At 38.4% G+C, this 19386-nt stretch overlaps 1 protein-coding gene across 2 annotated transcripts in view; it reads left to right on the top strand.

Annotated features, from left to right (window-relative positions):
* The window catches only part of LOC126354579 (facilitated trehalose transporter Tret1), a 205198-nt gene extending 187102 nt beyond the window's left edge, over positions 1-18096 (top strand). For both annotated transcript variants that reach the window (XM_050004325.1, XM_050004324.1), the window contains one exon: positions 16540-18096. In XM_050004325.1, coding sequence (XP_049860282.1) covers positions 16540-17121 — 582 coding nt within the window. In that variant the 3' untranslated portion in view covers positions 17122-18096. The remainder of the gene's footprint in view (positions 1-16539) is intronic.
* The last annotated feature ends 1290 nt before the right edge of the window (positions 18097-19386 follow it).

Raw genomic sequence — 19386 nt, 5'->3', positions numbered from 1 at the left:
GTTCTCCATGACTTGTTGTTTTGTTGCTAATCTTTTCACCTCTGTAGACCTGGTATATCCAATATGCTAGGAAAAACTTTTTACTTTTTCAATTTTTGTAGACGGCAATTGACATATATTTCCAGGTAAAATTCAGTACAAATTGCAGTTCTAGTTAAAATAACTTTATCTCCTCTTTTTTTTATACAGAACTACAGACAACAACACAAAACTGTGATGCTCAATTGTACATATATTTTAAAATGATGCTACAGTGGAAATAGTAAACAGAAACAAAAGACTGTCTAATCCTATGTGTACCAATACTTTTAACAGAGTTTATATTTCATTACACCAGCTATAACCACGTACTAATCCCTCATCAGTGATAACATTAAAGTACTTTTTTGGAAATGCTCTGTATGGCCAGAATGTGAATTCATTAGATTGGTTGATGACACTCCAAAGGTTTTATGGCTGGAGTTGGTTGGTGGATTGTGTGAAGCTGACATGAGTGGTCCATGCTCCATATTCTTCAGCAGGAAGGCTTGAGTCTATTGATGGAGACAGTCTTCTGACCATGAAGTGTTTCAACATCAAAGTGTTTTTCAGAGTGTGAACCTACCAGATAGTTAGGGAAGTTTCCTCTCTGTGTATAATGTCTGATGAAGAAATGTGAAAAGTCATAAGTTGAAAATAGGTGAAGACAAATGTTGTAGGGTGATAGTGAACATTTATTGTTTTATGTGACTGCATGTGCTGCTTCAGGTTGCAAATTAAATTGGAATGTCACACACTCCATTGGTGTAGGTTCAAAGAATTTCTGCAGTATCTAACAGTCCTGTTCCCACAGTCCAATCAAACAGCAATTATTGAAATGGTTTAATTTTAGCATTAACTTTTCTTTGTCTGTGCTGTCATACATGTAAATTTTTATCAGTATATGATGGTAAATGGCACTGTAGAATAGATATTACAGTGTTGGCTGTTTCATAAATGAGAACAGAGTAATAAACCTCATCTGGGGTAATTTGAAGATGTTCACAGCTCAGCTCATTGTCCATTATATTCTGAGGCATCATGCTTCAGGGGGACCAAGTTTTAAATGTTTTTGTGAAGATATTAATTTGTCGATAGTAAAGCATTATCATTTTTAGTCAAGTTCAGTGTCTGCAACAAATTGTATCTTTTCCCTGTACTTCACTTTCAAATAGCCACTGACTCTGTAACTGGTAATATTCCATTTTGTTTAATTATTTTAGAAATACTCATATAAAAGTTGATAGTTTTTGTTAGACACGGTTTTCACAAAATAATACTTTACTTTACAAGAATCAAGTTCAGCACTTCTTATGACTGGCCACTTGTTGGTGCAGAGCATCAAAGATGCATTCTTACAATATTAACATTACGATGTTTCTTGGTGTTTGTGAAAAATTGTAAGAGTTTTTATTTTTATGGTGTGTGAAATGTTATGATGGATTTTCCATAATTAAATATTTCACAATGTGAAGTAACATGCCAGTTTCAGTCAATCGAAACAACTGAAATTTATGATATAATTAAAATTTTTAAAAGTCAAAAATGAAAATGGATGTCAAAATATTACAGGAAATATGAAAAAAATGAATAAATATCCTTATGTAGCACACTTTATCTCAAAGGTTCCTGTACTGAATTTTGGGTTTTCATTTATAAAAAAAAAAATTTAGTTGAAAAATGGATTGAATCATAAATTTTGTTAATCAGATTACTAATCACAATCTACCACTCAACAGCTATCCCTGTAGTGCTGATTTGTTATAAACAGTGATTTTATATTCTGGAGTCACAAAAAGCACAGAGACTCATTAAAATTGTTGGTAAGTTGTCAACCAGTCATCTGAGAGTCGGGCTCATAATGCTGCCTTGACATTGCAGTATCACTGTTCAACTTTGTCTTTTGATGCCAGAAGATTAGCAGTAGCTTGTGTCTTCAGACTTTATGACATGAGTAAACAACAGACAAAGAAACTGTCATCACATGTCAGTGGGTATACTCCAAAACATGCCATCCACGACGATAACAGTGTGTTGGGAACACTTTCCGCAGAGATGTCCATTAGTGATACTGCCACCGTTCAATGTATAGATCTGTCAATCATTGTTAAGAGGTAAATGGAGCCTGGATAGCAAGGTAATGGCCCCTACAGATCAATATAAATATGTGGGACATGACTGTCAACTTTGCTGAAAGTTCCGTAAGCGCTGGTTGTTTTGAAACATACACTTTTTGACAAAAAAGGCTTTTTTTTCCTACTCAGCTTTAGTTCTCGTTTCAGTGAAGGTCGAATGAAGTGCTGTTGAATCAGTCCATTGTGCCTTTGATGACAGGATGAGCCAAGTCATATAGTGCATGGACCCCCAGGGGGCTCGCCGCTCTTTGACGGGTTCATGTTTGGCTACCATGGGGCCCCATCCTTTTCAGCTTCTTTTACCTTCCATGCTGCATGTCTGTCCTCTTGCAATTCTTTTTCACCTCCCTTGGGGAACATGTCTGAGGTTTGTTGGGAATGTTCTGCATTGTCCACAGATTACAGACAGTGTCTCAACACTGTTTTTCATTCCTTTTTCATTTCTTTGTTCACCTTCTCCTACCCTTCCTCTGCTTCAACGTTTGAGGCTCCTCTTTTCTTCTTCTTCTTCTTCTTCTTCTTCTTCTTCTTCTTCCCTGTGCTCTCCTGAAGGCTGGCCCATGTATCTGATGCATAATGGTACTGGGTAACATGTAATCCCCAGCCCTGGGTTGACAGGTAGGGTTCGCATGTACCCTCCGTACACACCAGGCCTGGGGAGGGGTGACTGCCTGAGCTGCTACCTTCCCAAATCGCCAAGTGCCCTCTGTCAGGTGTACGGGAGGTGCGACCTGAGGTGTGAACAATCAGCTAAGGTGGATGTGCCCCCTTGTGAAGGGGTCCCCCACTTGGAAGGATCACACCATCAGAGATGCTGTCAATCATGAGGAATTTTCTCACAATGAGCCAATCATCATCTTTCCACTCTACATCTACCAAACTTAAATGGAATGACCCTCCTGATTCAAAGACCCTCCCAGCTGCATCACAGTTTCTCACGGTTTCAAGTACTGAAGACAGCTAGTCCTTTGCAATGGGAAATCTCTTTCTAATTCAGAAAGATGTTGATTGAATTGCCAGCCCTTTGAAATCCTTCTTTTGTTTATGCTATGGCACTTTGCTTTTGGAGACTACTTATGAGTCTCAAGCACAACTACTGCTTGCTGTTTCACTGCTCCACAGCTATCCTGGTTGGGTCAGTGTTATTTACACTGGGTTGCTTGACAGCCTGACTGAGGCCAAAATCCAAACCTAACTCTCTAATCCGGTTGTTATTGGTGTCCAATGGGTGATGTAAAAGGCAGATACCAACTTAGTGCCCACACACACTCTTTTTCTCACCTTTAATATAGTGGTGCTTCCATCCAAGAACAAAGCAGGGTATGAAGTTATCACAGTCTGACTTTACATTCCGAATCCAATGTGCTGCTACCATTGCCACCATTTCAACCAGACTTAAATGTCTTCTCAACATCTTGCCAAATGTGTAACCTGTGGAGGGATGCACATGAGGGCTATTGTCTGCCTCCTCCTCCTCGCTGTAACTGTAATGGTGACCATGCCACCTCCTCTTGAGATTGTCCCATGTATCTCAATGGGTGGGCTGTCTAGGAGATCTGGGTAAAGGAAAAAGTATCTTACCTGGTCACTCACAAGTTATTGGCTAGCCACAAACCCTGTTTATTACCATGTGACACTTACAGTACTGTTCTTCCTACACCTCGCTCCATGAAGGACATGGCCACACAGACATTCAATCTAAAATTCAGCTCTGAGGTTGTGAAATCACTCATTGTAGTATCAACATCTCCTTGTCTAGCTGTGCAACAAGCCATCAAACTCTCGTCCCACAGGGCGAAGTTACCACCTACGCATCGAGCAGATCAGAAAGGACAGAAGGAATACTCCTGTGAAGATTTCCTACGTCCGTCCAGCCAACCAACACCACTGTCTACCTATGCTAACTGGAAAGACTTGAAGAAGTCAACCAAAGGCAAATGTCTTCTCCTTTGCTAACCCAAAGATTCTCTTCGATGGTGTCGTCACGTGACACCCTCACCCAGCCAGCCTCCGCGTCACTGGTGTGCAGCACCAACTGTTTTTCTGCACTGGAATCCACAGGCTGACAGCAGAAGAGAGCTGATGCTTCTGAAGGACTTGTGGAGCAGGATCCCCCTACCTCTGTTCCCTGTAGCAGCGAGTCTTCGCAGGCTGGCACTTAGCAGCCACTGAGGTGACACCCCTTCATTTTTTCCTCATCATGACCCTCCTCCAATGGAACATTTGCGGCATTTGATCCAACAAAAAGGATTTATGACTGCTCTTAGAATAGCATCATCCACTTGTCCTGTGCCTTCAGGAAACAAAATTGCATCCTCATGAGTGCTTTGGCCTTCCACTTTTCTTCCCAGTCTTTCGACCTACCCCCCCCCCCCCCCCCCCCCTCTCCCCTGAGATGGGCATTGGGCATTCCACCTCATTGGAGAGTCATGCTGCTCATACGGAATGACATTCATAGTCAGCCCCTCTTCCTGACTACCCATCTTCAAGCTGTTTTCCTCCTTCACTTGACGTTTTCCGTTTGTATTGTTTATATCCCTTCATCATTCAATATCAATAGGGCAGACTTCCTCCAGCTTATTCGGTGGCTACCTCAACTCTTTCTGCTGATCAGTGATTTTAATGTGCACCATCCCCTTTGGGGTTCTCCCAGAACCTTTCTGAGAGGTGCTCTCTTGGCTGGCCTTCTTAATCAACCTCCTCTACCTTAACACAGGAGCATCCATGTTCCTTTCAGACTCCTCGCACACCTATTCCCATTTGGATCTATCCTTCTGCACTGCCCAGCTGTTTCATCATCTCTAGTGATCTGTTGTCTCTGACACATAGTCAAGTGACCTCCTCTTGGCCATCTCACAATGAGGAGATCATTTTAGCTAAGTTGGGTATCAGGCACTGTCTTTTTAGCCATTGTCATTAGTTAAGCGGTGTTCTCCCACCATGCTCATTGACCTCAACCTTTGACAGTCTGTCATTTCCTGATGGAATTCCCTTTTCTTTACATTTAAGTTCTCATTTGTGTTTACCATCTGAGTTATTGGCTGTTTTAGCAAACAACACGAGGGCTGTCCAGTGCATTTTTGTTTTTATCCATTGTATCACTGTGGTGAAGGATATTTAATCTTTTACCTCCATTTTTTATGGCATATTTTATAGACCTTCCTCCCCATCCCTGATTTTTGTTGTCTTCTTGTCCTTTGATAGAGATTAATGTGTCATCGTTTTTAACTCCTCTCTTTGTCTTAGAGTTCTGCAGTTCTGACACGGGTGCATATGATCCTAGTTGTTTTTGCACCCTAAAACAAGAGAAAGCATTTCAAAAATTTGAAAAGTCCTAATGTTATAATCACACCTGAGTTTTGTGGATCATCTTGTGCTGCAGGAATGTGGTGATAAGCTTGAATAAAGTCTATTCTAGATAATACCTTTACCCTGGAGAGTTGGCAGTTGAATCATCATCATCATTTAAGACTGATGATGCCTTTCAGCATTCAGTCTGGAGCATAGTCCCCCTTATAAAATTCCTCCATGATCCCCTATTCAATTCTAACATTGGTGCCTCTTCTGATATTAGGCCTGTTACTTCAAAATCATTCTTAACTGAATCCAGGTACCTTCTCCTTGGTCTGCTCCGACTCCTCCTACCCTCTACCACTGAACCCATGAGTCTCTTGGGTAACCTTGCTTCTCCCATGCATGTAACATGACCCCACCATCTAAGCCTGTTTGCCCTGACTGCTACATCTATAGAGTTCATTCCCAGTTTTTCTTTGATTTCCTCATTGTGGATACCCTCCTGCTATTGTTCCCATCTACTAGTACCTGAAATCATCCTAGCTACTTTCATATCCGCAACCTCAACCTTGTTGATAAGGTAACCTGAATCCACCCAGCTTTCGCTCCCATACAACAAAGTTGGTCGAAAGATTGAACGTTGTACAGATAACTTAGTCTTGGTACTGACTTCCTTCTTGCAGAAGAGAGAAGATCGTAGCTGAGCTTTGCTACACCTCGCTTCCAGTTCTTTCACTATGTTTCCATCCTGTGAGAATATGTATCCTAAGTACTTGAAACTGTCTACCCGTTCTAACTTTGTTCCTCCTATTTGGCACTCAATCCGTTTATCTCTCTTTCCCACTGACATTACTTTCGTTTTGGAGATGCTAATCTTCATACCATAGTCCTTACATTTCTGATCTAGCTCTGAAATATTACTTTGCAAACTTTCAATTGAATCTGCCATCACAACTAAGTCATCGGCATATGCAAGACTGCTTATGTTGTGTTCACATATCTTAATCTCACCCAGCCAGTCTATTGTTTTCAACATATTATCCATAAATAATATGAACAACAGTGGAGACAGGTTGCAGCCTTGTCTTACCCCTGAAACTACTATGAACCATGAACTCAATTTACCGTCAACTCTAACTGCTGCCCGACAATCCATGTAAAGACCTTTAATTGCTTGCAAAAGTTTGCCTCCTATTCCATAATCTCATAGAACAGACAATAACTTCCTCCTAGGAACCCAGTCATATGCCTTTTCTAGATCTATAAAGCATAGATACAGTTCCCTGTTCCACTCATAACACTTCTCCATTATTTGGCGTAAGCTAAAGATCTGGTCCTGAAAACCTCTAAGAGGCCTAAACCCACGCTGATTTTCATCCAATTAGTTCTCAACTAATACTCGCACGTTCCTTTCAACAATACCTGAGAAGATTTTACCCACAACGCTGATTAAAGAGATACCTCTGTAGTTGTGACAATCTTTTCTGTTTCCATGTTTAAAGGTTGGTGTGATTACTGCTTTTGTCCAGTCTGATGGAACCTGTCCCGACTCCCAGGCCAATTCAATTATCCTGTTTAGCCATTTAAGACCTGACATTCCACTGTATTTGATGAGTTCCGACTTAATTTCATCAACCCCAACTGCTTTATTGCACTGCAATCTATTGACCATTTTCTCCACTTCCTCAAATGTGATCCTATTTCCATCATTACTATCCCATTGTACCTCGAAATCTGAAACATTACTGATCGTATTTTCATCAGTGTCATCAAAGAATCCCCTGAATACACGTGTGTCCCTCACAGCCTTCCTGAATTCCTGATCTGTTATTATATAGTCAATGACAGATCTGGTTCCCCTGCGTTCCCGAGTATATCGGTGAATGGTCTTAAGTTTGAAAAAGGAGTTTGTGATTACTAAGCCCATACTGGCACAGAAATCAAAGAGTTGTTTCCCATTCCTGTTGGCCTCCATATCCTCTCCAAATTTACCCATAACCTTTTCATACCCTTCTGTTCGATTTTCAATCCTGGCATTAAAATCGCGCATGAGCAGAACACTGTCGTTGGCCTTTACTCTAACAACTACATCACTGAGTGCCTCATAAAAACTATCCATCTTATCTTGATCTGTCCCTTCACAATGTTAATATGCAGACACTGTCGAATCTATCCACATCAGTCGTTCATTTACATACCTTATTGCAACTACGCTGGGTTCCATTTCTTTCCTGATGTAAAGCCCTACACCCCATTGTGCTATTCCTGCTTTGACTCCTGACAGGTAGACCTTGTATTCTCCCACTTCCTCTTCTTTCTCACCCCCTTACCCGAATGTCACTAACAGCTAAAACGTCCAGCCCCATCTTACTTGCAGCCTCTGCCAGCTCTACCTTCTTCCCAGAGTAGCCCCCATTGATATTAATAGCTCCCCATCTCATTACCATTAGTTTGCCAAGTTGTATCTTAGGAGTCCCTGGTTTGTCAGTTAGAGGTGGGACTCCGTCACCTCCAAAGGTTCGAGGCATTTTGCTCTGATTGTTGCCAGCGTCATATTTAAAGTACGAGGGAAGCAGCCTTACTTGCCCCGAGTCCCATTGAGTTTTACCCCTAACAGTTGAGGGACTAACCGATTTGGTAGTCTTTTCCGTATGAGCATAAAGCTGACCATGACTCAGAATATGTCCGAGATGCCCAGCGTTATTCCAAAGTAACTGGTATCCCGACTGTCGGGACCACTTACTTGGCCACTCATACGTTACCCGTGGTTCATAAACTAGGACATGACTACAGAAACCCACACCTTGAACCTTGACAGTTGAAATCGTATAAAAAAGGTAATGGAAATCAGTCCGGCACTGTAAAGCTTTCAAAGCTCAGTAATCCTTACAGGTATGCAGAGTTCAAATTTTCATGGAAACGAGATGGAGAAGACTACACTAGCAGCTTTTAGAAGGATGACTTGTAGCAAGCCTGATCATGACTTGAAATTAAAGTTTTTCTTAAGCCAATTTTCCTGACGATAAGTACCTGCATACATTGGAGGCTCTGTAGCTGTGATTGTGTATTGAACGTTAACTTCAGGAAAAGTATAATTAGGTTTCTCCATGAGAAATTTAGGATATTCCATTAGACAGTCTCAATATTTGAGCTGTGGTTCAATCAAAAGCACTAAAATGTTAATAGGTACATTTGTAGAAACTGTATTAGAAAATTAGTTTGCCAGTGAAGCAGCTTTCTGTGTGCAACATCAAGCAATGGACCAAATAGCTAAAATTAAAAAAATTAAAACATTTGCAGTAAGACATTGTCACAGAAATCTTTTTTGAACAGCTATTGTTAGTTGGAGTTCCCTAACCTTCCTCATTGTTCTTGCATCTAAGATAACAGAATTACAGAAATCTGCAGACTTTCCATATTCCTAACTTTTCCTGTTGTTGTTGTGGTCTTCAGTCCTGAGACTGGTTTGATGCAGCTCTCCATGCTACTTTATCCTGTGCAAGCTTCTTCATCTCCCAGTACCTACTGCAACCTACATCCTTCTGTATCTGTTTAGTGTATTCATCTCTTGGTCTCCTTCTATGATTTTTTCCCTCCACGCTGCTGACCAATACTAAATTGGTGACCCCTTGATGCCTCAGAACATGTCCTACCAACCGATCCCTTCTTCTAGTCAAGTTGTGCCACAAACTTCTCTGCTCCCCAATCCTATTCAATACCTCCTCATTAGTTGTATGATCTACACATCTAATCTTCAGCATTCATCTGTAGCACCACATTTCGAAAGCTTCTATTCTCTTCTTGTCCAAACTAGTTATTGTCCGTGTTTCACTCCCATACATGGCTACACTCCATACAAATACTTTCAGAAATGACTTCCTGACACTTAAATCTATACTCGATGTTAATAAATTTCTCTTCTTCAGAAACACTTTCCTTGGCATTGCTAGTCTACATTTTATATCCTCTCTACTTCGACCATCATCAGTTATTTTGCTGCCCAAATAGCAAAACTCCTTTACTACTTTAAGTGTCTCACTTCCTAATCTAATTCCCTCAGCATCACCCGACTTAATTCGACTACATTCCATTATCCTCGTTTTGCTTTTGTTGATGTTCATCTTATATCCTCCTTTCAAGACACTGTCCATTCCGTTCAACTGCTCTTCCAAGTCCTTTGCTGTCTCTGAAGGAGTTACAATGTCCTTGGCGAACCTCAAAGTTTTTATTTCTTCCCCATGGATTTTAATACCTACTCCGAATTTTTCTTTTGTTTCCTTCAGTGCTTGCTCAATATACAGATTGAATAACATCGGGGAGAGGCTGCAACCCTGCCTCACCCCCTTCCCAACAACTGCTTCCCTTTCAGGTCCTTAGACTCTTATAACTGCCATCTGGTTCCTGTACAAATTGTAAATTACCCCTACCACCTTCAGAATTTCAAAGGCAGTGTTCCAGTCAACATTGTCAAAAGCTTTCTCTAAGTCTACAAATGCTAGAAACGTAGGTTTGCCTTTCCTTAATTTAGTTTCTGAGGTAAGTCGTAGGGTCAGTATTGCCTCACGTGTTCCGATATTTCTATGGAATCCAAACTGATCTTCCCCGAGGTCGGCTTCTACTAGTTTTTCCATCCGTCTGTAAAGAATTCGTGTTAGTATCTTGCAGCCGTGACTTATTAAACTGATAGTTTGGTAATTTTCACATCTGTCCACATTTGCTTTCTTTGGAATTAGAATTATTATATTCTTCTTGAAGTCTTACGGTATTTCGCCTGTCTCATACATCTTGCTCACCAGATAGTAGAGTTTTGTCAGGACTGGCTCTCCCAAAGCTGTCAGTAGTTCTAATGGAATGTTGTCTACTCCCGGGGCCTTGTTTCGACTCAGGTCTTTCATTGCTCTGTCAAACTCTTCACGCAGTATCATATCTCCCATTTCATCTTCATCTACATCCTCTTCCATTTCCATAATATTGTCCTAAAGTACGTCGCCTGTGTATAAACCCTCTATATACTCCTTCCACCTTTCTGCTTTCCCTTCTTTGCTTAGAACTGGGTTTCCATCTGAGCTCTTGATAATCATACAAGTGGTTCTCTTTTCTCCAAAGGTCTCTTTAATTTTCCTGCAGGCAGTATCTATATTAACCATCCTTACATTTGTCTTCTAGCCATCCCTGCTTAGCCATTTTGCACTTCCTGTAGATCTCATTTTTGAGACGTTTGTATTCCTTTTTGCCTCCTTCATTTGCTGAATTTATATATTTTCTGCTTTCATCAATTAAATTCAATATTTCTTCTGTTACCCAAGGATTTCTACTGGCCCTCATCTTTTTATCTACTTGATCCTCTGCTGCCTTCACTACTTCATCCCTCAAAGCAACCCATTCTTCTTCTACTGTATTTCTTTCCCCCATTCTTGTCAATTGTTCCCTTATGCTCCCCCTGAAACTCTGTACAACCTCTGGTTTAGTCAGTTTATCCAGGTCCCATCTCCTTAAATTACCACCATTTCATAGTTTCTTCAGTTTTAATCTACAGTTCATAACCAATAGATTGTGGTCAGAGTCCACATCTGCCCCTGAAAATGTCTTAAAATTTAAAACCTGGTTCCTAAATCTGTCTTACCATTATATAATCTATCTGAAAGCTGTCAGTATCTCCAGGCTTCTTCCATGTATACAACCTTCTTTTATGATTCTTGAACCAAGTGTTACCTATGATGAAGTTGTGCTCTGTGCAAAATTCTACCAGAACTTTTCCTAGGTTTACATAATAAATGCTTATTAGAATGAGCAGGTGTAGGTAGAATAAACCAAGTTGACAATATCTACTTATCTTTGTGATTGTGAAGTTATTGTTTAATAAATAATGAAGAAGAGCCAATAAATAAATAATAATAAAATTATTTTTAATGGTCACACTTGTTTCACCTCTATGGTGGCACAAATCAGTAGTCAGCAACATCCTGACATTACAAAAAATTTTCACGTCTTAACTCTTCTACTATTTCTATCGTTATTATTAACCAGAGATATGTTTTATCTCAAAAATCATTAGATTATTTTCTCTTAGCCACCAGAAACACAGTAATTATATAATAAATTGTCAATATATTTCCTGATAGAAACATCTAGTCTTTGCCGTCGTCAAACATTGCTCTACAATACAAAGTGTGCCTACATCGTAATCAAAAATTTAGGGTCCACACTGAAAATAAAGGTAGTTTAATTTCGTATTCCATTCTTAATCTTTTCTTTAAGTTTACCTTCACATAAAGAGCACAAGACATTTTTTCACAAATTAACATAGCTCTATTAAAACTGTGTGCCCGACAGAGACTTGAACTCGGGACCTTTGCCTTTCGCGGGCAAGTGCTCTACCAACTGAGCTACCAAAGCACGACTCACGCCCGGTACTCAGAGTTTTACTTCTGCCAGTATCTCGTCTCCTTCCTTCCAAACTTTACAGAAGCTCTCCTGCGAACCTTGCAGAATTAGCCAAAATGTTGTGTTCACAGCCAGTGGTACATGTCAGCAGCGACAAACATCGTAGGGAACCCAGTATGGGCTGTGTGGTGAGTGATCAAACACTTCCCATAGAGAAAAATGCAGGGACGTCCTCATTGCCTCTACAGTGTGTGGCCGAGGACTGTCATGGAGAAGGAAATGTAGGGGTTGCATGGTATCATGCGAAACCCCGCAGCGGGCACCCATACTTGGCAAGACACACTACTGTTCTAGGCATCTTTACGTGCTCACTGTGTACTCACAAGGCTAGGGCCCCAGCGCACATCTTTTGGATGTAGCGGTAAAATGCCCCAGTGGATATGAGTGCTTTGAGGAGTGCTAGTTCTGCAAGGTTCGCAGGAGAGCTTCTGTAAAGTTTGGAAGGTAGGAGATGAGATACTGGCAGAAGTAAAGGTGTGAGTACCGGGCGTGAGTCGTGCTTCGGTAGCATAGTTGGTAGAGCACTTGCCCGCGAAAGGCAAAGGTCCCGAGTTCGAGTCTCGGTTCGGCAAACAGTTTTAATCTGCCAGGAAGTTTCATATCGGCGCACACTCTGCTGCAGAGTGAAAATCTCATTCTGGGAACATAGCTCTACTTTTACTGCATACTGTTACTATTTTCCTCTCATTTTCAGCTGAAAACTGTGATAATTTTCGACAAAATTAGGTATTCTGTGCAAATTACTTGTGTCTTTAGCATTGTTACAGCTGTTGCCTTAAAATATTTTTACATAATTTTGATAAGTTATTACAGTCTGCAAGTTAAAATTACAAAATTTTGCAATCAAAGTTGGGTGCTTATCAGTACTTTCAGCATTACCACAAACACGTAAGCTATTATTTCTAAACTGACTACAGAATTCATTTTGGTAAATCAACCACCTATTAAACTGTAATCAACTACAAAGTTGCAATAATTTTTCCGAAGTGCCATATTGTTGAAAATTTCAGATACTTCTTTGCATATGAATCATTTGCAAGTGATGGATTCCACATGGTCTTCAGTGTCTCATGTCGGAACTCCACTTACTTTAGATAAAGGTAAATTATTCATTATTTACATTAGGAAAACAGTTCGTCTGTACAACAGGATTGTCTACTGTACTTCCAGCATCCTTCCTTCCACAACATGGTCATTTAAAGTTTGTCAGTTTACTAAATTATCTTGAATGCTAATTTCAGTTTTCTGAATTCTGCCATTCACTTCTGAATTCACTTTTGGTGCTAAAATTCCAGTTTCATTCACAAGTTTATGAACTTCACTATGTAATGTTTTTACTGATTCATGTTTGAGATTCTTGTGTCATGATATTTTAAAGCGTAAATTTTTTTCACTTTTAACCGCAATTGATTGTTTCATTGGCTTTAACCTTTCTTAATTTTTTGATGTACATTGTTCAACTGTCAAATAACCATAACTGATTGTTCCATTACTATTAAAGCTTGACCAAGCACTAATATCATTCTTTTCAATTCTGAATACTCTTGTTATTTGTTACACTGATTCAAATTATTTGCTCCCCCTCCTTGATTGTTAGGTTCTGATTTGACCTTTGGCTTGAGTATAGTCATTTGTAACACTTGTTTATCACACAAAAATACAAGAACAAAAAAAATTGTTTTTACTTAAATTTTTTGTGTCAGTCTGCTGCTGCCAGTTTCTCTTATTGTCCAATATCTATCCTGGTTACAATCATGTTTTTCTAGTTTCCATATAGTTAATTTTGTTTGTGCAACATGGGTGTAATTTTAGTACATGTGTGTCTATTTCCACCAAGGACAAGAGCCCTCAGTTCTAACTGTCTTTCTTGCTCTGTTTACTACAATAATAGTATAAATAAAGAAATTCGCATACTTTTCAAAATGCTACCTTTGCCTATGTTTGCATAAGAAATGCATATTAACATGAGCAAGTGCAGGTAGAATAAACCAAGCTCATAGTTTCTATTTAGCTTTGTGATCAGTGAATTGAATTGTTGTTTGGCTGTTAGTCTAATGAGTTGGTTTGGCTTCTTATGAGATATAGCAGGTTGTAATTTTGAAATATGTACATAAAAATAATATAGAGGATGCAGATAACTTTCTTTACATCATTTATTGAACATTAGACCTCAATAAGAACAATCATAATGCCATGTCTCTGTAACTTCGCAGTTCAAAATCTGAAACGTGATTTCTCTCTAACACATGCCATGAACACTGTGATCCATAAAAATGTTACTTATTTGTGCCAAACAGTTACACAGATCTACAAAAACAAATATACAAGAAGTCACAGTACAGTGATTTTATGAAGTATTGATCTCTTACACACAAAGGAATTAACACACAAATAATTAATTCTGCTACAAATATTGTCAAATTATTACTCACAATAAATTGTAGTGTGACATTAACAATTTCAAATGCAATTATAATTTTGAATTAAATTGGAAGTATAAAAAATAGCTGTGTCTTTGAAAACAAATTTTGTTGCTTTCATGTGTTATTCCTGTTTATAAATGGAAAAACTAAATGTATCGGTCTTTCCTCTTCATTTTCTACTGTACCTTCCTACTTTATTCTTGACTTCCACCTATAGCATTACATTTCAAATGCTTCCACATCATTCACTGGTTTTCTGAAAAGTCTGTTTGACTTCCATATAATGCTGTGATACACACATACACATTTCTGGAAATTTCTTCTTAAATTCGCTTTTGTAGGTTTATACATCTGATTTTCCAGGGAAAAAACCTGATTGTGTACATGTTCCTGATGTATATTTGCATTTTCACTGTTTTCAATATTTAATTTATTGTTGACAAATGAAAAGATGTGTGTTTATGAGTGCTCAGAAAACTTTACTTTCAAGAAATATGGACCGAAGAACTTGATCAAATTCTGCTTGAAAAACAGTATCAAGTACAGCATCACATTTGAATTGTTGACTGTACCTTTTGGCAAATGTGCTATGAGTAACTCAAGAGTTTAAAAATGGTATAAATGTTTCAAAGAGGGTTGAGAAAACACTGAAGATGACCGCTCTGGATGCTCTAGCACACCAATTGCTGACAATTCTGTGGAAGAAGTAAAGATAATGGTCCTGGTCTGCTTGTGTCTGTATATGTATGGATGGACGTGTGTGTCTGTCTTTCCCTCTTTCTTGAAGAAGCAACGGTTGGTTGCGAAAGCTAGAAATTTTGTGTGTGTGTTTGTGTGTTATTTTATTGTGCCTGTCTACCGGCGCTATCCCGGTAGGTAAGTCATGGAATCTTTGTTTTTAATAAATTTTTCCCATGTGGAATGTTTCTTTCTATTTTATTTAACATCACTATATATATATATATATATATATATATATATATATATATATATATATATATATATATATATATATATATATATATATATTGGGAGGGGGGGGGGGGAGGCGGCGTGAAACATGTAGCAGCAAAATTTGTTTCAAAATTGTTGAATTTCAACCAAAAATTAACACATAGACATCTCCCAGGACTCGCTGAATGAAGTTGAAAATGCTCCAGGACTTCTAGAAAAGGTTATAACAGATGATGAAACATTGGCGCAGGCACATGAGGTTGAAACCAAGGCCCATTGGTCCCAATCGGAACTGCCTGAAGAACAAAGACCGAAAAGAAACTTGACAAGCTTGACCACATGTGAAAGTTCTTCTGACTGTTTTCTTTGATTACAGTAGGATAGCACATCATGAGTTCCTGTCTTATGGTTGTGTGGTCAGCAAGGAATACCTGGAAGTTATGTGCTGCTTGCATGAAGCAGTGAGAAGATGATGACCAGAATTGTGGCAAAACCACTTGTAGAAATTGCATTGTGATAATGCTCCTGTGTGCGTGTCCTTTTTTTTACAATAAACAAAACCATTATATTCTCTCAGCCGTGTATTCACTGGATATGGCCCTGGCAACTTCTTTATATTCCCAAGCTTGAAAAGAAACTCACGGACATTGTTTTGCTAGCATTGATGAGGTAAAAACGGAATCACTGAAGAAGCTGAACATCATAATAAAAAATGAGTCCCCAAAGTGCTTCGAAGATCGGCAAAAGCACCATCACTCCAAAAATTCTCATTACATTTTGATCATGCCTCATATTCTTTTTAAGATTCAATTTAGTGTTTTAGTTGCTTGCTCTATTGTACAACATGAAATATACAAAACTGTTCCACCACCATATGATACACTATTTGTTAGTAAGTATGCCTTCAGAATAAACCATGCATTGAACAAAACACAAAGAGGAATGGAAACATTTATAATCTTCTGATCTTATGTTTCTTTCATGTATGATCATCTTGAACTGCTTTTCGGGCTTCTTATGATTACCATCAGAACCACTTAAAGATGGCAAAATTATTGCAAAACCTGGATGATGTTACACAGCAGAATATCCAAGAACAAAACAAAAATTTGTAACTGTACTTTATTATTTTTTGTTCTGTTGCTTGCTCTTTATAATGGAGGAAAAATGCATTTATGAACAGCAATACAATAATTTTCCTGTATTAAACTGTTAAAAAGATATAGTATCCAAATATATTGAATTAACATTGTACAAATTTCTCTTTACAGAGCGCTGGGAGCGATATCGAACCTGCAGTATCAACAGTCATTGTGGGAGTTATGCAAGTAGCAGCAACATTTGTCTCTTCTCTAGTTGTGGACAAGCTAGGGAGGCGAATTCTGTTGCTTGTCTCAGACAGTGTTATGGCGTTGTGCTCATTATTGCTTGGTATATTTTTCCTCTTGCAAGATCAGAAACAAGAAGGCCAGATAGGATGGCTCCCACTCGTTTCCATGTGTCTTTTCATTGTTGTATTTTCACTTGGGTTTGGTCCCATCCCATGGATGATGATGAGTGAGCTTTTTGCCCCAAGTATTAAGGGTGTTGCAAGTTCAGTTGCATGTCTGCTGAACTGGTTTCTTGCATTTATTGTCACAAAATTCTTTTCTGACATGAAAGATGCATTTGGTTCTGATGTCACCTTCTTTATCTTTGCTGCCATTTCTACCCTTGGTACAATCTTTGTTTTCTTCATAGTACCAGAAACCAAGGGAAAGTCTTTGGAAGAAGTGCAGAGAGTACTTGGCGGAGAAGCTACTGAAGACAAAAGACAACAAGATGAAGAGACAACTGCAGTAGAAAAATTTTAAATTGTTTATTACAAAAAATTATTTACCACAGAGCTCACCTTTTTGTACTGTAGTAATAGTCTATGGTGAATAACAACACATGACTACTAGGAAGAAAGTATGTCAGCTTTGCAGTAGTGAAACACAGCTGCAGCAGAACAAGACTGCATGTGTACATGTGCATGTGTGCGTATGTATGTGTGCACGCGCCCACCCGCGTGTGATAAAGAAGAGAGAAAAGGATAGGAATGCTTATACAGAAGCATTATATAGCTAATAGTGCTGAAAGCGTGACACATGAACTCAAATAATTATTGTGTCAAGTCTTACATTACAATTTCTTTTATTTTAAATTTTTAGCACAAAGACTGCTGAATTCCACTTGTGATAAAGAGTGCTTATTCATGTCTGTTTAATTATCCCAAGTAATTACTTTTGTAAGAAGTGCTGTTGCAGGCAGCCTTTTATACACTGTTTGTAGACTCTGTTTGAGAGTTAAAAATAATGTGGGAAGATTTTAAAATAATGACTCTGACCATCAGAATATTTATAACTCCATACAGAAAAGCTGTTCGCTAGGGCAAGGAATGTTACTTTCACAAAACTACATTTTTGCTTTATAAATTTTCGCTGGAAAAGCAAAGAATTTGACCAATTTGGTAACAATTAGGGAAGAAGACAACCTTACATACCAGAAGAAATCTAGAGCTGCACTTACTACTTAATTTTCAATTACAGAAAAATATATTTATATATAATTTATTTACTGTTTCAGAGCTGTCATTTTTAAAATGTTGCACTTCTTTGAAGCTACATGTAAAATTCTAATAATTAGGTAGGAATCAATGTATATATTTATTAGTGCCATTATTTTGTGATAAACAACAATTTTTGTGAAGCTCTTTGTTGAAAGTAACTGTGATGATGTAACGTTTGATTACTATTAATTTTGGCAGCAAGAACTTAAGCTTCATGGCCTTCATCCCAATTATTATTTGTGAAAACACTAGAACCTGAAAAATAACACTTTATCTGTATAATGATATTAAATTCTCCTCAAACTGCTCACTATAGTGTGTTCAGTTTCTGGTATGGTGACTGAGCTTATGATATTTTGCAATATTAACAAATCTGAAAATGCACAATACAGTTTTAAAAAGATTTTAAGTATGCAGTTACTTGTTACTGCAGAAAATGTGATTTTTTCCTATTTATCAACAAGAGTGATAAACATTTTATCTTGTTTTATACCAAATGCAACTTTGTACATATTATCAGTAAATGTATATTTTATTTATATTTGAATTGTATGTGTAAATCTATATGTATTAATAAATTAAGACATTATGCTGTTAGTGATTCTTTAATTTCAGAAACATACACAGAGAAGCTAAATGAACCAGCCAACCTTTCCTGACATGACTATACCCAACAGTTTTGACCATCTAGTAATGCAGTAATTTGTCTAGCTGATATAAATGTTTCTCTTGGCGTCTACAGAAAATTAAACCCTCCATTAGTGAATGATTTCTCTACAGATAATTAAATAAAGTGAATTTCAATCTGTATTCTGTACAACCTGACCGTGTTCGCAGAAAATGTGAACTAAAAAGTGGGTCGGGCAGGAAGTGGCCAGGATGGTGGAAGAAAGACTGGTGGTTATGATGTAGTGCACAGCTGCAGAACTATCAAAACAAGCTAATTGTCAGTGCAGTCAAAAATGTAGTTTGGACAGAGAGTAGTGTTGCAAAAGAATGGGTGAAGAAGATCATCATCATCTGCTGGTAAAAACCAAGGTTAAAATTGAATGCATTGATGTGACTTGCAGTTTACTAAGTAGTACATCACATACAGGAGGCAAAGGCGGAGACAAAGGAGCGGACTTCTGGAAGGGGTGTATATATTGAGAACAGAGATTTCTGTTAAATGGGATGAAAATTTGTTTCCTGTTTAGTTTATTTTTGGTTTTTCCATGTCGGTCTGTAACATGCATACTTATTATTCTAGATAGTGAACTAACTTTTCACATTATCATCATTTCTGTTGTGCATATTCTAGAAGTGGTTTGGATGTTGTTTGTTCTGTTGATGGTAATGCAAAAACAGGATTGCAGTCTTAAGAGTTATAAACAAAGATACAGATTAAAGCAAACAAATATCAGCTGGGCCCATCAAAGGGCTCATGGTTCTTTTGCAAGTTTGTGCATGGTGCCGAAGAGGACCCAAGCTGTTGCATCCCATTCTTCCTCCCTGGGCCGCATTTCTTCCCCCATGGCTCTCCATCCCC

The sequence above is a fragment of the Schistocerca gregaria genome, chromosome 3 (genome assembly GCF_023897955.1).
Source record: "Schistocerca gregaria isolate iqSchGreg1 chromosome 3, iqSchGreg1.2, whole genome shotgun sequence".
Classification (NCBI taxonomy): domain Eukaryota; kingdom Metazoa; phylum Arthropoda; class Insecta; order Orthoptera; family Acrididae; genus Schistocerca; species Schistocerca gregaria.
This window is presented reverse-complemented; position numbering and strand designations above follow the sequence as displayed.